The sequence below is a fragment of the Oncorhynchus masou genome, chromosome 31 (genome assembly GCF_036934945.1).
Source record: "Oncorhynchus masou masou isolate Uvic2021 chromosome 31, UVic_Omas_1.1, whole genome shotgun sequence".
Classification (NCBI taxonomy): Eukaryota; Metazoa; Chordata; class Actinopteri; order Salmoniformes; family Salmonidae; genus Oncorhynchus; species Oncorhynchus masou.
In genome coordinates, this window is record NC_088242.1 from 61,753,178 (window position 1) to 61,779,551 (window position 26,374).

At 44.3% G+C, this 26,374-nt stretch overlaps 2 protein-coding genes across 4 annotated transcripts in view; one reads left to right on the forward strand and one right to left on the reverse strand.

The window, feature by feature from the left end:
* The window catches only part of eea1 (early endosome antigen 1), a 49,768-nt gene extending 24,237 nt beyond the window's left edge, over positions 1-25,531 (forward strand). The window contains exons 11-29 of the mRNA XM_064951599.1: positions 3,773-4,111; positions 4,354-4,503; positions 5,115-5,234; positions 5,576-5,779; positions 6,911-7,111; positions 7,325-7,438; positions 7,961-8,116; positions 8,279-8,418; positions 10,247-10,577; positions 10,911-11,012; positions 11,198-11,392; positions 11,475-11,657; positions 12,070-12,255; positions 14,357-14,488; positions 14,961-15,146; positions 16,929-17,167; positions 17,694-17,814; positions 18,152-18,250; positions 18,695-25,531. Of these exons, the coding sequence (XP_064807671.1) occupies positions 3,773-4,111; positions 4,354-4,503; positions 5,115-5,234; positions 5,576-5,779; positions 6,911-7,111; positions 7,325-7,438; positions 7,961-8,116; positions 8,279-8,418; positions 10,247-10,577; positions 10,911-11,012; positions 11,198-11,392; positions 11,475-11,657; positions 12,070-12,255; positions 14,357-14,488; positions 14,961-15,146; positions 16,929-17,167; positions 17,694-17,814; positions 18,152-18,250; positions 18,695-18,817 (3,321 nt within the window). The 3' untranslated portion in view covers positions 18,818-25,531. The remainder of the gene's footprint in view (positions 1-3,772; positions 4,112-4,353; positions 4,504-5,114; positions 5,235-5,575; positions 5,780-6,910; positions 7,112-7,324; positions 7,439-7,960; positions 8,117-8,278; positions 8,419-10,246; positions 10,578-10,910; positions 11,013-11,197; positions 11,393-11,474; positions 11,658-12,069; positions 12,256-14,356; positions 14,489-14,960; positions 15,147-16,928; positions 17,168-17,693; positions 17,815-18,151; positions 18,251-18,694) is intronic.
* A 141-nt stretch (positions 25,532-25,672) lies between these two features.
* Positions 25,673-26,374, reverse strand: part of LOC135524241 (pleckstrin homology domain-containing family G member 7-like) — a 36,613-nt gene continuing 35,911 nt past the window's right edge. For all 3 annotated transcript variants that reach the window (XM_064951602.1, XM_064951601.1, XM_064951600.1), the window contains exon 17: positions 25,673-26,268. In XM_064951602.1, the coding sequence (XP_064807674.1) occupies positions 26,164-26,268 (105 nt within the window). In that variant the 3' untranslated portion in view covers positions 25,673-26,163. The remainder of the gene's footprint in view (positions 26,269-26,374) is intronic.

Genomic DNA, 26,374 nt, shown 5'->3' on the forward strand with positions numbered 1-26,374 from the left:
CAGTATGGCTGGTGGCATTGTCATGTTGGAGGGTCATGTCAGGATGAGTCTGCAGGAAGGGTACCACATGAGGGAGGATGTCTTCCCTGTAACGCACAGCGTTGAGATTGCCTGCAATGACAACAAGCTCAGTCCGATGATGCTGTGACACACTGCCTCAGACCATGATGGACCCTCCACCTCCAAACTGCTCCCGCTCCAGAGTGCAGGCCTCGGTGTAATGCTCATTCGACGATAAACGCGAATCTGACCATCACCCCTGGTGAGACAAAACCGCGACTCGTCAGTGAAGAGCACGTTTTGACAGTCTTGTCTGGTCCAGCAACGGTGGGTTTGTGCCCATAGGAGTTGTTGCCAGTGATGTCTGGTGAGGACCTGCCTTAGAACAGGCCTACAAGCCCTCAGGCCTGCCTCTGTCAGCCTATTGCGGACAGTCTGAGCACTGATGGAGGGATTGTGCGTTCCTGGTGTAATTTGGGCAGTTGTTGTTGTCATCCTGTTCCTGTCCCGCAGGTGTGATGTTCGAATGTATCGATCCTGTGCAGGTGTTGTTACACGTGGCCTACCACTGCGAGGATGATCAGCTGTCCGTCCTGTCTCCCTGTAGTGCTGTCTTAGGCGTCTCACAGTACAGACATTGCCATTTATTGCCTTGGCCACATCTGCAGTCCTCATGCCTCCTTGCAGCATGCCTAAGGCATGTTCACTTATGTTCACGCAGTCTGTAAGCTGTTAGTGTCTTAACGACCGTTCCACAGGTGCATGTTCATTAATTGTTTATGGTTCATTGAACAAGCAGTGTTTAAACCCTTTACAATGAAGATCTGTGAAGTTATTTGGATTTTTACGAATTATCTTTGAAAGACAGGGTCCTGAAAAAGGGACATTTCTTTATTTGCTGAGTTTACATACACACACACAACACACACACTGTTACAGGCATTGGTGTTTGTCTTTTTACTCTCTATCCTAAGTTGTTGTGGGTCTTTATTTTAGTTGGCCTTTAAAATAAAAAATAAAAAACCTTACTAGTGGCTTTGCCAACGTTCTCGTTTTGAGTTTGTCTTCTGGGTTTGTCTTTTGGGAATGTCTCACATGTCTCACACACACGATAACATGCCCAGGGACTGCGGTTGAAAATTAGCCGGCTAAAACCGTCACTTTTACTGAAACGTTGATTAATGTGCACTGTCCATGTAAAAGTAAATAAACTCAAACGGCTCTAAAAGTATTGGGACACTGACATTTGTTGTTGTTTTGGCTCTGTTCTCCAGCACCTTGGATTTGATGCATGACTGTGGAATTATATAATGCCTGAGGTTAAAGTTCCGACTGTCCCCTTTTAATTTGAGGGTATTTTCATCCATATCGGGTTAACCGCTTAGAAGTGATACAACATTTGTACATAGTCCCCCCATTTTAGAGGACCAAAAGTATTGGGACACATTCACTTGTTTTTTAAAGTAGTAAATAGTTAAGGACTTGGACCCATATTCATATCACCCAATGACTACATCAAGCTTTGATGCGTTTGCTTTGGGTGTTTCAGATTTTGTGCCCAATAGAAATGAATGGTAAATAATGTATTGCGTCATTTTGGAGTCACTTTTATTGTAAATAAGAGCAGAATATCTAAACACTTCTACATTAATGTGGATGCTACCACGATGATTAAGGACAATCCTGAATGTATTGCGTCATTTTGGAGTCACTTTTATTGTAAATAAGAGCAGAATATTTCTAAACACTTCTACATTAATGTGGATGCTACTACGATGATTAAGGATAATCCTGAATGAATTGCGACTGATGAGTGAGAGTTATACTGGGGAGGCATGTCGCATAGTGGTTAGAGCATTGGGCCAGTAACCGAAAGGTTGCTAGATCGAATCCCCGAGCTGACAAGGTAAAAATCTGTCATTCTGCCCCCGAACAAGACAGTTAACCCACAGTTTCTAGGCCGTCATTGTAAATAAGAATTTGTTCTTAACTGACTTGCCTAGTTAAATAAAGGTTAAATTAAAAATAAACAAATACACACAAATACAGTATCATACCCCCAAGACATGCTAGTTTCTGTAGAAATAAATCAGATCAAGACTGAACTGTGCGATGCAGTATGGAGTTGTAGTTTCCAACAGGCCCAAATTCTACATTAGTTTAGCATAGAAATGCGGTAATTAACTACAATGACCATAATCCATTGCGCGCCAGCACTTGTCCAGTCTGTGCGGAGCAGAGACTGAGGAGTGAACCGTGGTAGATTTTTTTATAAAATAAAAAAATGAAACCGAAACCAAACCGACCTCAAAGTACTAATCGCTCAGCACTACTGACATCCAACCTGAGTTGCTAGGCATGGTGGAAAACATGTTTTCCGGATGCGGTGGGTTGGACGGAGACATGTTGGGCTGGGGGCAATGGGATGGGGAGTCTGAGGTGTAGGCCCACCTCTATTTTTCTTTATAAACCAATTTTATTATTACGAAATCCTGTTTGATCAATATGATGATTTCTGTGTGTATTTTTTTTTTGAGTCAGCCTGTTATATAAACTGAATATATGAATTTATATTTGACCTGTAATATTTGAATTCGGCCTATGATACAACCTCTCTTGATCTTTCCCCACTGTCATCCTCACCTATCTGTTCAAGGAAGTCAGAAAATACCTTTACAAATATTTATAAAATAAAAGACGGTAGGACAGAGGAAAGTTGAGTAGAAACAGAGAGAAGAGGTGGATACTGGATAGAGTGAAATAACGAAGGAGGGGAGGAAAGAGGTAGCGAAAGAAAATGATGCATAAAGACAGGAGACTGCGAGAAATCTGGGAGATATGAACCAAGGTTGAAACAAGGACATGGAAGGAGAGGGATGGACAGAGGGGTTGGAAGAAGTTGAAGAGGGAGCGATAGAGCCACTCATAAATGAGGCTCAGCTGCTGTGGGACCGGAGGGGAAAAAGATCAGTGTCTGGCATTTTCTATGTCCCAGTCATGTCCCCCAGTTACCAGCACTGTTGTTCACACCATTGTATTATATATCATTCCCCTTGTGCCAAGTTTACTGCACACACACACACACACAGACAGACACACAGACAGACACAGACAGACACAGACAGACACACAGACAGACACAGACAGACACACAGACAGACACAGACAGACACAGACAGTCACAGACAGTTCCATTGTTCGTAAAACGTATTCCTCTGGAATGTAATTCCTGCCCCCTCTGCAGGTCTGTAGGGATGCAGTGTTCCTTTCAGAGGTTGAACGACCAATGTCACTATGATACGTGAGAAGGTATCTGTACGTTTTGTTTAACAGGAACTGAGCTGTTAATAAGAGTGCTGTTAAATTAATCCACATTTTTTCACTTTAGTCAACATCTCCCAATGTCAAATATTTGAAGGAGCTGTGTGTATAACACTTTCCAGTACATTTTAGTTTTTCTATTACAAGGGGTTCTTACACCCTTTAGCAGATTGCCCCTCATGCTTATCCGTTCAGAGTATCCAGTTTCTGTCTTTCAAAACATTCTGAAACACCAGTTCTCTTCACAACCTGTTAATATATGCCATTTAGCTGACTTTTATCCAAAGCAACTTACGTAACTTGTGTTAGCGTATACATCTATGTGTTTGTGATGTTCTCTGCCAGAGTTGTGCCCGTGACCTTGGTGTTGCTAGCGCCATCGTCTTACCGACGGAGCCGCACGGGACCGTAATCACTAGCTAATCACTTTACCCCCTCTGGTTCCCTCCAGATGCTTTCAGAGAAGCTGCTGCGCAGGGAGAAGGAGTTTCAGGAGCTGGAGGAAGGCCTGAGGGCCGAGCAGGTCTCCAAGAAGACAGCCCAGGCCAGCCTGCACCAGAGGGAGCTGGAGGTGCAAGAGCTCCAGGCCCGGGCAGTGAGTGCCGAGGCCAGCCTGCAGAGAGCCCAGGCAGAGCTGGGGGAGCGGGGGGAGGAAGCCGGGAGGCTCCGAAGGGAGTTGGCTGAGCTGGAGGCCAAGCACAGGGAGGTGAAGACTGAGAGGAAGCAGCTGCAGCAGCAGAGGGAGGAGAGGGAGAGCCAGGGCCTGGCGCAGCAGAGTGAGATCTGCCAGGTTAGTGAGTAACACATGCACACAGTCAGACACCAATAACCTACGTGTCAGACACTCACACATGACTATAACCATACACACACACACGCGCGCACGAATGAGAGACGCGCACAGGCAAACTCGTGCACACACACAGGTCAGACACACAAGTCTTTGCTTATCAATGATACTGTATATTAGGTATAAGCCTTCCTCTCTTCCTCCCGTCTTCTTCCCATCCTCTTCCTCCCCCTGTGTTGTAGCTGCATGCTAAGCTGCTGGAGGCGGAGCGGCAGCTGGGGGAGGTGCAGGGCCGTCTGAAGGAGCAGAGGCAGCTCTCTGGGGAGAAACTAAAGGACCGCGAGCAACAAGCCGCCGACCTGCAGATCAAACTGTCCCGCTCAGAGGAACAGGTAGGGACACCACATGAGTTCCGTATAGGATGGGTATAGACAGAATTACTGGAACGGACATTCCCATTTAAAGGGATACTTAGGGATTTTGGCAATGATCTTCAGAGGCAGATGAACTTGTGGATACCATTTGTATGTCTCTGTGTACAGTATGAAGGAAGTTAGAGTTTTGCGAGCCAATGCTAACTAGCGTTAGCGCAATGACTGGAATTCTATGGATATCTGCTACAGACTTCCAGTCATTGCGCTAACGCTAGTTAGCAATTGCGCTAGTTAGCAACTTCCTTCAAACCGCACACAGAGACATACAAATGGTATCCACAAATTAATCTGAGTAGATAAAGGGCCTCGTTGCCAAAATCCCCAAATATCCCTTTAAATCCATGTTCTCTGATGGGTGGACCAGTGGTCATACTGACCATGTATTTTTCTGGGAGCGGAAGAGTTGAGACCGATACTGTTATATGATGGATATTGTTGCACAAGGTCCTTTTATAGACTGGCCTGCCTATTAGAAGTGACTCTCTATAGGTGGGGGTTCAGAATGAGGCCATAAACAGAGCTACTGTATTGGGTTTGACCTCTGCATGTGTGTTGACCTCTTGCTTTAGTTGAAGGAGAACAGCAGTAAGACATTGGACCTGCAGCACCAGCTAGAGAAAGCTAAGCAGCAACACCAGGAGCTCCAGGGCCTGCAGCAGAACACCAACACCAAGCTCAGAGAGGCACAGGTACTACCGGACATGTCAACATAGCAGTTCAAGAAAAGTATTTTGTCAGTACAACTCACCTCTTTCACTGTGTGTATAGTAGAATCTATGTGAAGTGTTGCTCAGCACCAGAAAACCCACCACGCATTAGTACAAGGTCGCATTTACTAGGGCACACCTTAGCAAAACGGAAAACAACATTTCTTGTTGGACAAGTCCATGTCGTCCCACCCTGTTTCAGTCTATTTCTTTTCCTGTCTGATGCCTAATGAACATGACTAAGGACTTCTGCTTAGAAAGTGCTTTGGACAACACGTTTGTTTGACTTTTCTCCCTCTGCCACTTTGTCCCTGTCCTGTTAGAATGACCTGGAGCAGGTGCTGCGTCAGATCGGGGACAAGGACCAGAAGATCCAGAACCTGGAGGCGCTGCTGCAGAAGACCAAGGACAGCGTGAGTCAGCTGGAGGCCGAGAGGGAGGACCTGGTGGCCAAGATCCAGGCCGGGGAGGGAGAGACGGCTGTGCTCAACCAGCTTCAGGAGAAGAACCACACACTACAGACGCAGGTAGGGCTGGGCGGTAAACCATATTTGACTATATATGGTATTGATGCACGGACCGGTTTGGATATTTACTTTACCTATTATTTCAGCGGTAGGGTAGCCTAGTGGTTAGAGCGTTGGACTAGAATCGAATCCCCGAGCTGACAAGGTACAAATCTGTCGTTCTGCCCCTGAACAGGCAGTTAACCCACTGTTCCTAGGCCATCATTGAAAATAAGAATTTGTTCTTAACTGACTTGCCTAGTAAAATAAAGGTAAAAATAAAAAAAATAATAATGTTTGGTTTGTTAAATGTAATATTAATGTCATAACTGAGTGATGAAACAAAACAAAAAAAGTGTGGCAATCTTCTGTTCTTACCGCCAGTAAGAAACTAACAGTAGAGAACTGCTAATGTGCTAGCAAGAGCTGCACACATGTACTTTTTTGTCATGAATAGTGCCTGTGAGGCAGCGCTGGTGACAAAAGCACCATAGAAATCAGCACAATGCCCCTTGTGGCGAAAGTAAGAACTGCCATTGAATCCATAAAAAAATACTACTTATTTTTGGCTGAACAGTATAAAACAATCAGCAGAAAGAATGGATCATGCACTACTCATGAAGCGTATTTTGAACATAAAAAAAAGAGAGACAAATATCGTAATATGATAATTTGGCCATATCGCTCAGCCCTAGACGCAGATATAAGCAAGTCCCACGTTTCCACATGCACAGACAGACGTGTACACGCACACACAACAGAGTACACACCTAATGCAGTACGGTGATCCGAAGAAGTGTGTTGTTCAATTCCTGTGCATAGGTGTAAATTCATCCAGTGTAAATACATATAGATTGCATGTGGATTACTGTTGCAGTGCTATTTGGGTTGTTAATTAGATTCATTTCGACATTTCTTAATTTCTTTAAACTTTTTGAATTATGTGTGTTGTTTTGTATTACTGCACTGTTGGAGCTAGAAAACACAACCATTTCACTGTACCTGCGATAACATCTGCAAATCTGTGTACCGAACCAATAAACTTTGATTTGCTTTGAGGTAGTGTTAACCACAGTAAAAACATACAGTGGCCTAATCATTATCTGAGAAACAACTAATTGTCTTGCCGTCTTTCTGTTTTGGGGGCTATAGGTCACACACCTGACAGACAAACTAAAGAACCAATCGGAGAGCCACAAGCAGGCCCAGGACAACCTCCACAAGCAAGTGCAGGAGCAGAAGACCCTTCTGCGGGCGGCACAGGACCAAGCCCAGGCTGTGGAGACCTCTATAAAGGAAGTGAACACCCAGCTGACCGAGAGCAGGGAGAAGGTGGCCCAACTGGACACACAGGTAGGGTGAATGGACTGATGGATGGATAAATATTCTACCTCCCTCTTTACCCTTGACTGGAGAGAGGCACAGACAGAAGTGGCTGAGCTGGGGGTCGAACCCCCGTCACCAGACGGTCATGTGAAAGAGTGTTAACCACTCAACCATAGCGTTAAGAGCGTTTACCACTCAGCCAGATTTTGGCACTGAAAAGTTGTGTTGTTGTTTCCCCAGTTGAAGGCTAAGATCGAGATGTTGCTGTCGGCCGAGGCAGCCAAGGCAACCCAGAGAGTAGACCTGGAGAACCACCTGGATACAGCCCAGCATGCACTGCAGGACAAGCAGCAGGTCAGCCATAGTTTTTATGTCTGAGGTCAGCTCCCTCATAGTACTGCAGGCTGAGATGGGTGACGTCAGCAGAATAGACTCATACTAGATGAACATCTGATCTACCACCATACTCCATACTCCTTAGGCTAGCTAGTTAGCGCAGTGAGGGCTAATCGCGTTTCATTCGGTGACGTCACTCGCTCTAAGACCTTGAAATAGTTATTTCCCTTGCTCTGCAAGGGCCGCGGCTTTTGTGGAGCGATAAGTATCAATTCTTCAAGGGTGCCCAGGTAGGGGTGAGGAGAGAGACGGAAGAAATACTGTTACACTAGGCCCCATTCCAATTCTTTAAAAGTCAATCCTTCCTTCCTTCCTTGAAGTAATCACTGATTAGACAAGACAGGGGAACGTCATGTGGTGGAGCCCTTGTGTTCTCCTGTCCAATCATGTCTAGTCAATGATTACTTCAATGAAAGAAGGATGCGCTTTTAGAGAATTTGAATGGGGCCCCCAGTAACCTCATCTCTTCTGTCCTTATAGGAGCTGAGTAAGAGCCTGGCGTGTGTGGAGGAGCAGGGCCGGAGGCTGCAGGCGAGACAGGAGCAGTGTGGCCAGCTGGAGGCCAGTCTGAAGGAGGTCAAAGACGAACTACTGATCTCAGAACAGCGCTTAGAGCAGCTGGAGCTGCTGGCCAAGGTCAGTTAAATGCACGCACGCACTCACACACACATTATATTTTTGTTTGTTACGATATGAAGGGGTTTACCTCATACACACATCTTGGAATCAGGGTTGTAGTAGAAAGTCACTGTGAGGTCACTGAATTGGCTGTGTGTGTTCTTTGTGCGTGTATGACAGAAAGCGGAGGCGGAGGGGGTGGAGCTGCGTGCTGACAGGAAGCAGGCCCAGCAGGAAGTGCAGAAGCTCCAGAAGCAGGGGTCGGAAGTCAAGGGAAAGCTGAAGGAGCTGGGTTGCCTATTGGAGACTGAAAAGTCTGGGTAAGAACTTACTGCACCTTCTTTATGCTGTCACAGTCAGGTTACCATGCCAATGGACACAACAGGGTCAAAGTTCATTCGGAAAGAATTCAGACCCCTTCATTTCCCCCCCACATTTTGTCACGTTACAGCCTTATTCTAAACTGGATAAAAAATGAAATCCTCATCAATCTACACACAATACCCCATAATGACAAAGCGAAAACAGGTTTTTAGAAAGTTTTGTGTATTAAAAAAGAAAACGGATACCTTATTTACATAAGTATTCAGACCCTTTGCTATGAGACTCAAAATTGAGCTTGGGTGCGTCCTGTTTCCATTGATCATCCTTGAGATGTTTCTACAATTTGAGTCCACCTGTGGTACATTCAATTTATTGGAAATTATTTGGAAAGGCACACACCTGTCTATATAAGGTCCCACAGTTGACATTCCATGTCAGAGCAAAAACCAAGCCATGAGGTTCAAGGAATTGTCCATAGAGTTCCGAGACAGGATTGTGTCGAGGCACAGATCTGGGGAAGGGCACCAAAAAATGTCTGCAGCATTGACGGTCCCCAAGAACACAGTGGCCTCCATCTTTCTTAAATGGATGAAGTTTGAAACCACCAAGACTCTTCCTAGAGCTCTTCCCAGCCAAACTGAGCAATGGGGCAGAAGGGCCTTGGTCAGGGAGGTGACCAAAAACCTGATTGTCGTTCTGACAGAGCTCTATATTTCCTCTGTGGAGATGGGAGAACCTTCCAGAAGGACAACCATCTCTGCAGCACTCCACTATTCATGCCCTTATGGTAGAGTGGCCAGACAGAAGCCACTACTCAGTAAAGGGCACATGACAGCCCACTTGGAGTTTGCAAAAAAGGCACCTAAAGGACTCTCATACCATGAGAAACAAGATTCACTGGTCTGATAAAACCAAGATTGAACTCTTTGGCCTGAATGCCAAGCGTCACATCTGGAGGAAACCTGACACCATCCCTACGGTGAAGCATGGTGGTGGCAGCATCATGCTACGGGAATGTTTTTCAGCGCAGGGACTGGGAGACTAGTCAGAATCGAGGAAAGATGAACAGCACAAATGACAGAGAGATCCTTGATGAAAACCTGCTCCAGAGCACTCAAGACCTTAGACTGGGGATAAGGTTCACATTCCAACAGGACAACGACCCTAAGCACACAGCCAAGACAACGCAGGAGTGGCTTCGGGACAAGTCTCTGAAAGTCCCTGAGTGGCCCAGCCAGAGCCCGGACTTGAACCCGATCGAACATCTCTGGAGAGACCTGAAAATAGCTGTTCAGCAACACTCCCATCCAACCTGACAGAGTTTGAGAGGATCTGCAGAGAAGAATGGAGAAACTCCCCAAATACAGGTGTGCCAAGCTTGTAGCGTCATACCCAAGAAGACTTGAGGCAGTAATTGCTGCCAAAGGTGCTTCAACAAAGTACTGAGTAAATGGTCTGAATACTTTATGTAAATGTGATATTTCAGATACATTTTTTTATACATTTGTTAACATTTCTAAAGCTGTTTTTGCTTTGAGTAGATTGATGAGGGGGGAAAAACAGTTGAATCAATTTTAGAATAAGGCTGTAAGGTAACAAAATGTGGGAAAGGTAAAGGGGTCTGAATACTTTTCGAAACTCGAACTGCACTGAATCATCTCCCGACGACAAGGAAAATGACCGTTGCAGCAGCAGTCTAGACAGTCCACCTGAGTATAAATTAAACGTGGTTCTGGCCATCGACTATAAACCAAGCTTATTTCCTTATTGTTAGTCATTGTACCACATCCAGTACTCTTTGTGACCGGTCTCTGCTTCTCTCAGAGCTGCTGCGTTACAGGTGGAGCTGAAGAGAAAAACCTCCTCCCTGAGTGACACGCGACAGCAGCTGGAGCAATGTGAGCAGGAGAAGACCTCCCTCCAGGCCAACTTGGACAAGCTAGCCCAGGAGGGGCAGGCGCAGCAGGCAGAGCTGGACAGGAAAGCCCAGGGCTTGGCCAGAGAGCTCCAGACGGCCCAGCAGGAGAAGGAGGCCCAGGGGAAAGAGCTGGTGGTGGTCAAGGATGGCCTGGCTAAGGCCTCCAAAGCCATGAAGGACAGCCAGATCCAGCTGGACAAGGAGAGGAAGAGCAGCAAGGCAGTTCTGGAGGAGAAGGTGGGTTTAATGTGGTGTAGCGTGGTAGACCTCCATGTGGAAGGTACAGACAGCAATGTGAAGGAGTCAGGAAGCTTCTTGGGCCCATATTCATAAAGTGATACAGAATGGGAATACTAATATACCGTCGGATCAGTTTTGCCTTTTTAGATCATAATGAATAAGATTACATGACCGGATCCGAGATCCACACTCCTACTTTTTAAGGGCCCTTTTCTTATAGAATTGTATTTGTCTGTGTTATCAGCAGAAGTCTCTTAGACTCTAGGCCAAATCCAACATTAAATATATCTGTGTTAACGTGAAAATGTCTTGAATGTGTTCCTGTTTTAGGAGAAGTCCCATGAGAAGGCCAGACGAGAGCTGCTGAAGGCCACAGAGGCCACCACAAAGGAGATGGCAGAGGTCAAAGGGCAGCTGGATAAGATCAGAGAGGTAAGAAGCCCATAGACATGACTACGTGGTCCCATTCATTTTGCACCTGAGCTTGTCCAATAGGAAACCCTTCATTTTTGTTTCAGTTTCAAAATGTTTTGCTATGGTGTGCCCTAATGAACACGACCCAGATACCGATTGTCCATGCTCTCACAATGGGTTCTATTTTGTGTCTGCCTTTGCAGGTAGAAAAAGGGCTGAATATGCAGCTGACTGCGTTAACAGAGCAACACACCAAGACCCAGGAGGCCCTGAAAGGGAAGGAGAAGGGGGTGCAGCAGCTACAGGCACAGCTGACGACAGCCCAGGGGTACTTCAGCCAGGAAATTAAGAAGCTGGAAAGCCAAGTGACCGCGCTGCAAGGATCACATGCCAAGAAGGTAAGATGACATGCATGCACATATACACACACACACTTAAATCCATGTATTTTCCATGTTTTGGACTAAATGTGTGTTCCAGGCTGAGGAGGAGGGTCATCTGAGGGAACAGGTGTCAGGCCTCGGCCAGGATTTGAGCTCTGAGAGGACCAGAACCACTGAGCTGCAGGAGGTTCTAGAGCAGAGTCAGCAAGGCCTGGTCAAGCTGCAGTCTGACTACTACGGCAAGGAGTCAGAATTGTCATCTCTCAGACAGGACCTCAAGGTGGGTGGGAGACCATGCAAGCATAAAAATATCCTTACTCGAACGGGAATCCACATTCAATTATATTTCAATGGAGGGAGGTTGGGGTCAGTGGGAGTTAAACAGGAAGAGTCATTGTGTGAGAAGAAAATATGTGAGAAGACAAAGGCAGTTAAGAGGAATCAATGGAGATACCAGAGACCGTGCCAGACCGCATGTACATGTTGATCATGATCTGACTCACGCGTCTGCCTAATGGTCTACCAGGACACCGTAGGTGTAGGATCATATAAATCACAGCCTTTTTGACATAATGCTAATCTAATTTGAAAGTGTGGTATGCTCATAAACCTGTCGAGTGTGTGTGTGTGACCCGTGTTTCCTGTGTGTATGTACTGTATGTGACCCATGCCTGTGTATACTCTCTGTCCAGTCGTCTGAGGAGAGGCTGACTCTGTCCCAGGAGGAGTTATCTGCTAGCTTGATCCAGCTGACTGGTCTGGAGGGGCAGGTGCAGGCGGTAAAGGCTGCCAGGGCCTCCCTGGAACAGGAGCTGGCTAAACGGGACCAGAAGCTTGGCCAGCAGGAGACGGCCCTCAAAGAGTTGCAGAAACAACAGGTTGATTTTATTCGCACACAGTACATGCAGACCCAGGGTCCTGCTCCAAGGTTCCCCTGTCCTTATAATCATATCGGTTATGAGATCCAGGAGGGAAGACATTATTGTTTCACTTGGGGGTATCCCATTTAGTTTTGTGTAATGAATCTCTTGTTATAATTGTTGTACATCTAATTCCAACCCATAACCAGAACTAGGGTTGCAAAGCTACCGGTAATTTAGGTCATTATCAGAGACGGTCAATCTATCATCATTTTGGTAATTTATACTTTAACAACTTTTAAAATGTATTCATATATAGTATTCATTTTTTTATATCGGTGTCTGTATTGTCCATGAGTTTCTGGTAGATACAGTGGGGCAAAAAAGTATTTAGTCAGCCACCAATTGTGCAAGTTCTCCCACTTAAAAATATGAGAGAGGCCTGTAATTTTCATCATAGGTACACTTCAACTATGACACACAAAATGAGAAAAAGAAATCCAGAAAATCACATTGTAGGATTTTTAATGAATTTATTTGCAAATTATGGTGGAAAATAAGTATTTGGTCAATAACAAAAGTTTATATCAATACTTTGTTATATACCCTTTGTTGGCAATGACAGAGGTCAAACATTTTCTGTAAGTCTTCACAAGGTTTTCACACACTGTTGCTGGTATTTTGTCCCATTCCTCCATGCAGATCTCCTCTAGAGCAGTGATGTTTTGGGGCTGTTGCTGGGCAACACGGACTTTCAACTCCCTCCAAAGATTTTCTATGGGGTTGAGATCTGGAGACTGGCGAGGCCACTCCAGGACCTTGAAATGCTTCTTACGAAGCCACTCTTCGTTGCCCGGGCGGTGTGTTTGGGATCATTGTCATGCTGAAAGACCCAGCCACGTTTCATCTTCAATGCCCTTGCTGATGGAAGGAGGTTTTCACTCAAAATCTCACGATACATGGCCCCATTCATTCTTTCCTTTACACGGATCAGTCGTCCTGGTCCCTTTGCAGAAAAACAGCCCCAAAGCATGACGTTTCCACCCCCATGCTTCACAGTAGGTATGGTGTTCTTTGGATGCAACTCAGCATTCTTTGTCCTCCAAACACGATGAGTTGAGTTTTTACCAAAAAGTTCTATTTTGGTTTCATCTGACCATATGACATTCACCCAATCTTCTTCTGGATCATCCAAATGCTCTCTTGCAAACTTCAGACGGGCCTGGACATGTACTGGCTTAAGCAGGGGGACATGTCTGGCACTGCAGGATTTGAGTTCCTGGCGGCGTAGTGTGTTACTGATGGTAGGCTTTGTTACTTTGGTACCAGCTCTCTGCAGGTCATTCACTAGGTCCCCCCATGTGGTTCTGGGATTTTTGCTCACCGTTCTTGTGACCATTTGACCCCACGGGGTGAGATCTTGCGTGGACCGAGGGAGATTATCAGTGGTCTTGTATGTCTTCCATTTCCTAATAATTGCTCCCACAGTTGATTTCTTCAAACCAAGCTGCTTACCTATTGCAGATTCAGTCTTCCCAGCCTGGTGCAGGTCTACAATTTTGTTTCTGGTGTACTTTGACAGCTCTTTGGTCTTGGCCATAGTGGAGTTTGGAGTGTGACTGTTTGAGGTTGTGGACAGGTGTCTTTTATACTGATAACAAGTTCAAACAGGTGCCATTAATACAGGTAACTAGTGGAGGACAGAGGAACCTCTTAAAGAAGAAGTTACAGGTCTGTGAGAGCCAGAAATCTTGCTTGTTTGTAGGTGACCAAATACTTATTTTCCACCATAATTTGCAAATAAATTCATTAAAAATCCTACAATGTGATTTTCTGGATTTTTCTTTCTCATTTTGTCTGTCATAGTTGAAGTGTACCTATGAAAATTACAGGCCTCTCATCTTTTTTAAGTGGGAGAAGTTGCACAATTGGTGGCTGACTAAATACTTTTTTGCCCCACTGTAGGATCATGTTTTAAAGCTTGCCATGCCAGAGTGGGCCAGAGATGATTTCAGACACCTGTGATAATCTGAAGTACCCAAAGGGGAATAAAATCCTTGAAAGATACCAAAATTCTGTTAGTTTAATGGGGAACCATCCCACCCCCTCCCCCACCTAGGGTATGACGCAGGAGGAGCTGCAGAAGGAGAGGAGTAGAGCAGAGGAGCTGAGCCAGACTAAGGCTGCCCTGGAGAAGAACACAACCAGACTGGGCTCTGAGCTGAAGGCACTTGGGGAGAGGAGTGACAAAGTGAGGCCCTCCTTAGGATGATGCATTTATTAATCTCTTATTTTGCTTTACGGAGTGGTCCTCGATCTGGGATCATTGAACAGGTCACAAGTATAGTCACTCCATTGAGTGAAATGGGGAGGGGTTGATTCTGAATTGAGCCAACTGAATACCATATCAACCCCTATCCTCCAGGTACTCCTATAGATCTAAGATTATTGGATAGGTGTTAGCAAAATCGCCACAATTCCACCTGACCTCTGAGGACAAGATGAAACTGCTATCATATTGCTTATACAAGTGGTCCCCAACCAGGGGTACTTGGCCTATCCATAAGGGGTACTCATGAGACCATAGGTCTACTGCTAAAATGCACATCCGTGGGTACTTCAGGGGTACTCGGGGCAGAGCTAAATTCAGTTGGTGGTACAGTAACCAAAAAAGGTTGGGAACCTCTGGCTTACACCTATCCATTTCACCCTCTTCCCCCCAGGAGTTGATGGAGCTGCGGGAAGCCAAGCAACTGTTGATCCAGCAGAAGCTGGAGATGCAGGGCCGGGTGGAAGAGGTGCAGGCAGCCCTGGAGCAGGAGAAGACCCTGCACCAGGCCACCAGAGACAGTGTTACCCAGAGAGAGGAGAAGCTTCGGGCAGAGACCCAGGAAATCCAGGCCCAGCTGGTACGCTGAGTCGCTCACCAAACTAATAATTCAGACCTAGACTTTTTCCACATTTTGTAACGTTACAGCCTTATTCTAAAATGAATTAAATCGTTTTTCCCCCTCAATCTACAAACAATGTGCCATAATGACAAAGCAAAAACAGCTAAAAAAAATTAATAATAATTCAAAAGAACTACAACTAAACTGAAATATCACATTTACATAAGTATTCAGACCTTTTACTCAGTGCTTTGTTGAAGCACCTTTCGCAGCGATTACAGCTTTCTTGGGTATGAAACTACAAGCTTGGCACACCTGTATTTGGGGAGTTTCTCCATTCTTCTCTGCAGATCCTCTCAAGCTCTGTCAGGTTGGGTGGGAGTGTTGCTGCACAGCTATTTTCAGGTCTCTCCAGAGATGTTCGATCTGGTTCAAGTCCGGGCTCCGGCTGGGCCACTCAAGGTCTTTCAGAGACCTGTCCCGAAGCCACTCCTGTGTTGTGTGCTTAGGGTCGTTGTCCTGTTGGAAGGTGAAACTTGGACCCAGTCTAAGGTCCTGAGTGCTGTGGAGTAGGTTTTCATCAAGGATCTCTCTGTACTTTGCTCCGTTCAACTTTCCCTCTATCCTGACTAGTCTCCCAGTCTCTGCCATTGAAAATCATCCCCACAGCATGATGCTGCCACCAACATGCTTCACCGTAGGGATGGTGCCAGGTTTCCTCCAGACGTGACACTTGGCATTCAGGCCAAAGTGTTCAATGTTGGTTTCATCAGACCAAAGAATCTTGTTTCTCATGGTCTGAGAGTCCTTTCGATGCCTTTTGGAAAATTCCAAAGCTGTCATGTGCCTTTTACTGAGGAGTGGCTTCCGTCTGGCCGCTCTACCATAAAGGCCTGATTGGTGGAGTGCTGCAGATGTTGTCCTTCTGGAAGGTTCTCCCATCTCCACAGACAAACTCTGGAGCTTTGTCAGAGTGACCATCGGGTTCTTGGTCACCTCCCTGACCAAGGCCCTTCTCCCCCAATTGCTCATTTTGGCTGGGCGGCCAGCTCTAGGAAGAGTCTTGGTGGTTCCAAACTTCTTCCATTTAAGAATGATGGAGGCCACTGTGTTCTTGGGGACCTTAAATGGTGCAGAATATTTTTGGTACCCTTCCCCAGATCTGTGCCTCAACACACAAATTCCTTTGACCTCATGGTTTGGTTTTTACTCTGACTTGCACTGTCAACTGTGGGACCTTTATATAGACAGGTGTGTGCCTTTCCAAATCATGTCCAATCAATTGAATTTACAACAGGTGGTAAATCAAGTTTTAGAAACATCTCAAAGATGATCAATTGAAACAGGATGCACCTGAGCTCAACTTCGAGTCTCATAGCAAAGGGTCTGAATGCATATCTAAATGAAGTACTTGTTTTACATTTTTAATACATTTGCAAAAATATCTAAAAAACAGTTTTTGCTTTGTCATTATTAGGTATTGTAATTGAATCAAATTTAGAATAAGGCTGTAAGGTAACAAAATGTGGAAAAAGTGAAGGGGTCTGAATACTTTCTGAATGCACTGTACATGTGGTGATTGACATTTTAATGCTATTTGCTGGTGGAAATGTATCATATGTACAGATGCTCTGCTAACAGAAAACACACACCAGCCCTTAGTGCTTTTACGTTCTGTGTTTCACTGTGTGATGGTGTCTTTTAGGTATCGTCACTCGGATGTGTTGTAGAGCTCCTGTAGGTATGGCTTTTCTCCTCTAGACTTCTAAATACCCTGTTCTCCCTCCCTCGCTTCCCCAGGCGTCAGAGCGTAATGCTCATGATGGGCAGGCAAAGCGGGGAGAGGAGGCGGAGGCGCGGCTGGGCCTGCAGGTGACGGCGCTCAACGAGAACGTGGCCACGCTGAAGAGGGAGTGGCAGGGGAGTCAGCGGCACTGCGGCGAGCTGGAGAAGCAGACGGATGAACTGCGGGGCGAGATTGCCGTGCTGGAGGCCACCGTGCAGAACAACCAGGACGAGAGGCGCGCGCTGCTGGAGAGGTGAGAGAGTGTGAAGTTGTCTCCAGAATTACTGTGTGGTGTGTTTATATCAGAAACTACCTTGAAGCAGGAAATCGCCTTGATCTACCCTTGTGGGTGTCTTAGAAACAAAAGGGCAAGTTGGCTGTTTTTTTAAACATTTATTTAACTAGACAAGTCCGTTAAGAACAAATTCTTATTTCGAACGGCGGCCTGGGTGACAGTGGGTTTAACTGCCTTGTTTAGGGGCAGAAGGACAGATGTTTACCTTGTCAGCTCGGGGATTCGATCCAGCAACCGTTCGGTTACCGGCCCAACACTCTAACCACTAGGCATCCTGACACCTTGCAGGATAGGCTAATTGAATTCCGGTAGTTTGACTGCTAGAAGTCGTGCCGTCATTATAACCTCCCTGAGATGCAGTAGAAGTTACTTTAGAGGTGACTAGTGCTTTGATTTATTTTCTCTCCCTCTTTCCTATTTTTCTCTCCTCCTATGGTAGCTTTTAGCCTTCAATCATTTTGACTCTGTTATGGCTGTGTTTCAGGTGTGTGAAGGGTGAGGGGGAGATGGAGAAACTGCAGGCCAAAGTAGTGGAGATGAGGAGGAAACTGGATGATACGACAGCCGCCATGCAGGAGCTGGGCAGAGAAAACCAGTCACTACAGGTAACAATACAAGATACGTAACACCACGTTACGCACCTATTAGGACTTCAGATGCATCGTTCTTTATGACCTGTAGCTGAACTCTGTCTTTATTAAGCACAATACGGAGTCCACATCCATGGAGTCCAATGACCAATCATTACGTAATTGTATTAATCTCATTTAATAGGCTGTTATCGAGTTATGGATGTGACACAATAGACTGCGCCGCTCTGCAGGACGAATAGCTTGTCAATAGAGCTGTGTGTGTTGGGAGTGTGCATGCGTGTTAGTGGAGCTTGTTTTCATGCTGTGTGTATGCAGGTGCTCTAACCCCTCTCCTTGTCCCCGTCTGTAGATAAAGCAGTCACAGTCTCTGACCAGGAAGTGGGCAGAGGACCACGAGGTACAGAACTGCATGGACTGTGGGAAGGGCTTCTCTCTCGCCATTAGGAAGGTGAGTTGTATTACACGGCGGTCTGTTCATTTGGGTTGTGTTCATTAGGGCAGATTTTTTTGCAACAGGAATGTTTAGCAACAAAGTATTCATGTTTCTTATTGGACAAGTTCAGGTAGTCCCTCCCTGTTTCAGTTCATTTTCTTCTGTTTGCTGCCTTATGAACACGACCATTGTAAATGTTGGAGGAGCCACAAAGGAATTCACAAAAGTGTTAACTGCTGTGCAGAGCCGTGGTTGAATGATAACGCTCCCAACACATGTACAAATCTCCTCACCAGTGACCGGTGTTCAATCCCCCTGTCCACCCTTCCCACTATTTCTCCCACTTACCTCGGTGTCTCAATAAAGTTCAAATCCTATAGAACAAAATAGTCGGCATAGCCTGACTGCCCATCCTCCTAACTGACTCTCTCTACTCCCAACTCTGACTCCCCCTTGCAGCACCACTGCAGACACTGTGGCAACATCTTCTGTGCAGAGTGCTCCGCCAAGAACGCCCTCATACCCTCATCCAAGAAGCCTGTGCGGGTTTGTGAAACATGCTTCGAAGATCTCCAGGCCTGACACCCTCTTCCCCCCCTCCCCCCAGTAGCCCAGCAACGGCATGTCTCATGATGTCCATTTTCTATGTGCATTCATCTGGACTGAGGAACCAACAGAGGACAGTTAGACATGAACCCCATTGGACCATGTGAAGCAAACATACCTACTGAGCTTTGGAGAGGAGTAACCTGGTGATGGGATGGGAGTGCAGAAGAAGTGGCCAGTCACTATAGGGGCCGATGGGGGTTTAGCAGGTGTCTCGACGTCACACAAGAAGATGGGAACATAATGGAAGAAGCACTGCAGACATTTCTGAGCTATGTGATGGAATAGGCCGCATCTGTATAGTGCCTTTGCTGCTCCTGACCTGAAGTCGACATGTCAGTCGGTCGGACAGAGTATGGTAACAGTATGATAACAGGGAGAGCTCAACAGCACCATCCATTACTCCACACATCCTAGCTAGAACGGCGGCCATCTTGGTTTGGCATTGTTTTCATCTTGAGCATTAACCAGACAGTTGACTGTAAGTTGGGTCTTGAAGGGTTGTACCGACTAACGGATTAAGTTAACGAAAGGATATAGTTACCTTGAAAGGTGGAAAGCAGTGGTTCTTTGTTTTAGAAGTATTTTGTTCACGACCAAAGAATGTCTAACTGGAGGAGTCCAACAGTCCTGAGAGATGGCATGATATGAAGCTAAATGGAAAGCCTGGATTTTTCATACCTTTATTTCTTTTCAATTACTTTTTAAATCTAGCTGAAAGCTTTGACTCATAAGGTCATACATTTTATCAAGATTTCAGACGTGCTTGATATACATCAGAATGTAAAAAAAAAAATTCAATGCTGCTCATCTATCTACAAAACGGAATAACTTTTTTTGTTTTTCACTGTCCACGTGGTTGGTTGCATGTGCTTTTTCTGTCGCCTGTATCCCATTCAACATCATGACTACTGCAGGGGCTGTGTGTGCTCTGCTTTGAAGCAGGAGCAATAACTGTCCACGTGTATCTGGTGTGTGTGTATATGTGGTGCTTTAGGAATGAATGTGTATCAGTATGTGTAGGGGCTGCAGTGTTGTCAGTCTGCATGGTGACTGTTTAAACCTTCACTTTAAGACACTTTTGTACATGTCAATGTTGATTTACACTAATTGCTAACTCTTTACAACCCGTCAAAAACAGCACTGATAACACTTTTTAAAAATCTGGTCCTCATTCAAGTATTTTTTGGTGATTCTCATGAAACTAGTCATCTGTAGCAAATATCAACTATCATTCTGAAGACAAAGTCCAGTTTTTGGCAGTCTTATTTTAAATAAAGTTTTCACCCCAAATTCTCATTACCGAAATGCATCTGTATTCAATTCTGAGGTAATTTTATACTAGTTGAAGTGGACATGTCTCATTACCATAACACTTTCAAGTTTCTGTAAAAACTCTTAAATGTTTTTAAATAAACTTTTATTCACTCATGATGCATCATCTTGAGAAGGGTTTCCCAAAGTCGGTCCTGGGGCCACCCCCCGGGTGCACGTTGTGGCCCCAGGACCGACTTTGGGGAAACCCTGATCTAGAGGTTTAACTTTAACTGAGCACAAGTTAATTGATCCACTTATATGCCTTCAGAATGGGGTTCTTATTCTCAAACAACCCCTTTACCCCACTTGGTCTTCTCATTACAGATTTGGCTAAAAAGCTCAAATTGGGAAAAATCAGAACCATTACCTTAAACATGGAGGTATGAATGGGCTTTAGTGATGTGGTCAATTGTTTGCTGACTCATAATGGCTGTCTCCTATTATTTGCAGATTGAGCTAAGGGCCTCTCATTACCAAAACAAATGTCTCAAATATGGGGTGTAAAAACCCTGTTTAAATTACTTTTAAGCCACGATCATCAGTTTGTGTTTCAGCAAAGAGCAACCCCACCACAAAGGAGAATATCCCCAATTTTGACATGTGTACCTGTTTTTCACACTTACCTATACTGTTGTTTGATATCCCAAGACAGTTGTCGTTCCACGTATTTAGATGCTTTATAGGCATATTGTGTTCTGCCGTTTGCCCATAGGATCCCATTCAATCCAGAAATACATCTTTAATAAAATGTACAACCACAAATATCCACGTCCTAATACACCAATATTACCTGTAAAGACCTTGGAGAAGTATTTCTTTACAGTTACGTTTAAGTCCGCTTTTGAAAATGCATGCATATAATTACAGTACTTATACTGAAATAAGTGCTATTTTAGTCCATTACACTAAGATCAGTGATTTTAGCACTATGCAAGGATTATTTGGGATTAACAAATGATGAAACTGATTTGTTTGGTTACTGAATCTCTGGTAGAGATCAGTACAGGTTTTTCAATGGCAAATTATACAACACTAATTTCCGAAACCTGCTCATCATTACCGTAATGCGGAAATATTAGGACACATTTATGCACTTGTCTTAATCTGATGTGTACATAAATTAAATAAAACAATTTGAATGTATACAAAAGTTGATTCAAAAAGGTTGTTACTGTAATATTTCCCGAAATACATTTTAAATGTTTAACTCAGGCCTTTTCATTAGGGAAGCAATGTTAAAAATATTATAAATTGATTTGTTTTACTTTTTGGGAGTTTAAAAAGTGTTGCGGTAATGAGAATTGTTGCATTGGTAGTTGTAAAACGCATTATCTGATCAAAAAACAAGACTAATTATGAGATAGGAAAGTACATATCCTAATCTCGGTGATCCAAGAGGACATTTATTTTTTTAAATGTCAGTTTCATGAGAATGACCCTAAAAACAGTGCCTTCAGAAAGTATTCACACCCCTTGGGATTTTCCACATGTTGTTGTGTTATAAAGGTGGGATTAAAATATTTATTTGTATTATTTTGTCAAAAATCTGTCAAAGTGGAAGTAAAATTCTAACGTATGTAAAAACAATTATGAAAAATAAAACTCTTGATTACATAAGTAAAGAACCTTGAGTCAATACATGTTAGACTCACCTTTGGCAGCGATTAAAGCTGTGAGTCTTTCTGGGTAAGTCTCTACAAGCATTATACACCTGAATTGTATAATATTTGCTCATTGTTCTTTTAAAAATGATTCAAGCTCTGTCAAATTGGTTGTTGATCATTGCTAGACTGCCAATTTAAGTCAAAACTGTAACTAGGCCACACAGGAACACTCAATGTCGTCTTGGTAAGGAACTCTGTATATTTAGCCTGGTGTTTTAGGTTATCGTCCTGCTGAAAGGTGAATGTCTTCCAGTGTCTGTTGGAAAGCAGACAACTTGGTTTTCCTCTAGGATTTTGCCTGTGATTAGCTCTATTCCATTATATTTGTATCCTAAAAAAACTCTCTAGTCCTTGCCGAAGATTAGCATACCCATAACATGATGCAGCCACCACCACGCTTGAAAATATGAAGAATGGTACTCAGTGATGCATTGTTTGATTTGCCCCGAACATAACTGTATTCAGGACAAAGTTAATTTATTTGCCACATTTTTTGCAGTTTTATTTAAGTCCCTTATTGCAAAACAAGATGCATGTTTTGGAATATATTTATTCTGTCATTCAGGTTAGTATTGTGGAGTAACTGCAATGTGGTTGATCCATCCTCAGTTTATCACAGCCATTAAACTCACTGTTTTAAAGTCACTTTCCTTCCTCTCCGGAAACAGTTAGACCCGTATCTCTGTAGTGACGGGGTATATTGATGCACCATCCAAAGTGGAATTCATAACTTCACCATACTCAACGAAATATTCATTGTCGGCTTTATTTTTACCCATCTACCAAATAGCTGTCCTTTATTGCGAGGCATTGGAAAACCACCCTGGTCTTTGTGGTTGAATCTTTGTTTGAAATTCACTGCTCAACTGGGGTCCTCACTGATAATTGTATGTGTGGGGTACAGAGATGAGGTAGTCATTCAAAGTGTTAAACACATTGTAGACAGAGACCATGCAAAATGCACATTTTTACTCAACTTATTTAAGCTTGCCATAAAACATAAAAGGGGTTGAATACTTGACATTTCTGCTTGTAATTTAAAAAAACGTAATTCCACTTTGAAATGATGGGGTATCGCAGTAGTGTGCCGTGGTTCTGGGGCCTGGGCCTTCAGTGAAGTCCAACACAGTCCCACCCAAATTAATCCACCTCTTATTACCATCATTATGATGCCATGGCTCTAGACACTATACATTTAGACAAACGCAGTATAACCAGGCGTTGCGTCACCTTGAAATTGACATTTTTATTCAGAGAATTGCAGGGTACAATACCTTTTCATTGTGCAGCTTTGTTGCCCTGCGCGCTTGTTCGTTGAGCTGTAGATCCATTCGGGTGTCCCCAAAAGTTTTCAAAAGCACCATTGTTTGTAAGTGCCCAGCCGTACTTTGGTGTCTCGTTGCTGCCTTGGTTAGACAACTCAGGTTTGCAAAGCCAGTGTGGCTCCAAACACCAAATCGATCACTTGCAAATAATAGGCATTCCAAGCAGTACAGTTTGCAGTGCTTCTCGGAGCCTGTCTGTAGCGTCGGCGTCTACCTCTCCTGACAATGTCTAACTTTTCTTGAAAAGTTTGTCTTGAGAATGGCGTTATAATTATATCCTCGACCAAATTGATATCTTCTCCTTCCGCCATTGTGGGTTGAAAAAACAGCTTAGTAGTAATTTGTTGATCAATTTCAGTTTCCTAGTTCTGAGACCTGCCCATATAGGACCTGCCACTCAACATTGGTAATCCAATCAAAAGACGTGCAGGCACTACGCCTGCAAGCTGGCTCCTGTGTAACACTGGAGCCAGCCAGCAGGCGTACAATAGCCAACTCTAAAGCTGATTGTTTGACACTAAATTTGAATTTTCATTCACTTTAAGCTACAAGCGCCCGCACTGTTGATTCTGAAGGCCTGAGGGCAGATTTTAGACCCCTGGCAACACATGATGGCTGAATATGATTGGATAAAATATCTAACATATTATATATTCTAACATCCAAATCTCAACCTGGGGCTGGAAGCAGTGCAACCAAGAGGAACGCTATGAAATGAAGAGTAACTCTTACTTTGGGGAATAATTTAATACATATTTGTGGGAAAATATATTTAAAAAAAATATATATTCTGATGATGTTTAGGCCAGCAGAGAAGGCCTTGTTGGCCCTGACGGCCCACCACTGGGGTATCGTGTGTAGGCCTGTGATTAACTCAATAGAAATACATTTTAAATTTAGGCTGTAACACAATGTAGAAAGTCATGGTTTGTGAATATTTTCTGAATGCACTGTACTGATTTGAACTGCTCCTGCACTGTCTGGTCAATCCACAGTAAATGATAAAGGCTCTTAGTTGAAAGACTGCCATGTTACTGTGAGTGACTTGGTCAGCCGTCTGGCTTCTGGTTTGCTGTATGTCTGGCTAGCAGATGGACAGCCAGCCCATCTAGCTCAGGGTTTCCCAATCCCCCCCGGACTGTGTCTGGCTAGCTGTCTTTGAAGGCCTGAACACCTTTCTTTCAATGCCAGTCCTCCCTCTACTCTGGGTTCAAGAGGTCATTCTCAAACACTTGGCTTTGACCATATCATTTTGATCAAGTAGACTCCTGTGTCGTTAGAAGCCATTTCTGCATTACATTGGTTTAGTCTACCTCAGATTGGCACAGGCACTTAAATAGCACTATGGTTAACCTGAAAGATTCTTCTTTCCCTGTTGTTCAGATCAGGTTTCTCAGCTTGCTGGATGCATTTAATATTGTGGTTGTCACGAAGGCCAAGAGATTTGCGGTCTAGGCTGCGCCTCATCATATTCTGGGTTAAGAGCAGTTACAGGCACAACCTGTGCCAAGTATCTGCCCACTAACTCCACCCTTATAGTTGAGAAGTTGTCACCAACCCTGGTCCTGGAGAGGGCTACAAGGTTAGCGCAGGCTTTTGTTCCAGCACTAATACCGCTTTCATAGCAACTGCTCATCAATACTTTAAATTGAAGCGGGTGTTTCAGTGCTCGGCTGGAGCAAAAACCTGCCCCTCTAACTCTGTCATAGGGTTTACCATCTTATTGTACAACATTGTCACTTAGTAATTATCTTTGTAAAATGTTAACACTTGCGTGTGTATAAAGAAGCGTTCGACAAATGTAACGTAACAAAAAAAAAGATGGCACTACACATTAATCTGGCTTGTTTCACGTGGATGCCGGCCGTCGTCATGCATGATATCGATTGGCTTGTTCATTCCTCCTTCACTTTAGAGGATATCATAGCACCGTTTATATACTTTAGAAATTCCTCCTTCCTCATTTCCTTCAGGTAAGCACAAATCTAAGTGGATGGATAGATGAAAGGAAGGTTAACTCACTTCCACCGATCTGTAACTTCAAGGAAGGATACATTTCTGGTGTATTGCAACAGGGCCCCGTGTGTAGCGTTTGTGCCTGAAAGAGTCACTTTACCCTGCATTCGTCAACCAATGGTTGCGTGCCATGTCAGACATCTATTCAGGCATTGTAAGATCTGTCATGCATCAGCAACATCTAAGCTCTGAAACGCAGTCCTTGTTTGTCATGGTGACAGTCGGGAACCCTGTGTTCCCTTGGACCACTGACTACCTGTCCTGGAAGAAGGGATGTGTGTCTGATTAAGGAAAGACATAATTTGACTAGATGTACCATTTGTTTTCAAATTTTCCATCATGACTAAATAAAAGGGGTCTGTATTTTCCTTGGTGTGTATACCAGTGTTTTAACTAGTTATCTATGATTTTTCACCCACTGGGGTAATAATGACATGGGTCAGTTGTACTGTTAGACAGACACATTACCACAGTTTGAGTGAATGTATTCAGCAACACAGGACAAATCATAATTTCTCATTATCAACAATTTATTGTCATCTTATGGTACACCACAATGCACTTTCAAAGCAAACATGAATTTTACAAATTATCCTGCTAATACTTTACAACGGCTTAGGCGGAGACACAGTAATAGTCCTTGTCTAGGGCAGTGGTCACCAACCCTGGTACTGGAGAAATTCACCAGGAGTGCAGGTTCATTCCAGCACCTGATTAAACTAATCAAAGGTCTCGACAACTAGCTAGTTTAATCAAGTGCATTTGTGCTGGTATGTACTTAGAACCTGCATACGTATACCCCTTTCACACTACAGCCAAACTGAGCCAAGCCAAGTTGTACTGGGCTGGCCTGGTTACATATCCACCACAATTCTAGAACTCTGCTAGAAAGGACAGTGTGAAAAGAAAATATATCTTAGCCACCTATGGTTCAGGACCTATAGTGGGAGGCCCCAGAAGCAGTATTTGTGGTCCCCTGTTGTAGTGAACGTCAGATGGCTCAGATCTGGGAGGACTCTACCCACAGTGAGGAGCTCTTCACCCGGGGAGGCTGCTGAGAATTCAGTGTCGTCACTGCACCCTCTATCTCTGACATCCACACCCTCTGGAAAGGAACACATTTTTGTGGTTTGTTTATTGTTCCCATTTCAACAGTGTTTTGTAATTTTTTTTAAATCGTGTGTTGAGACCTTTTGAAATTAACTTGACAT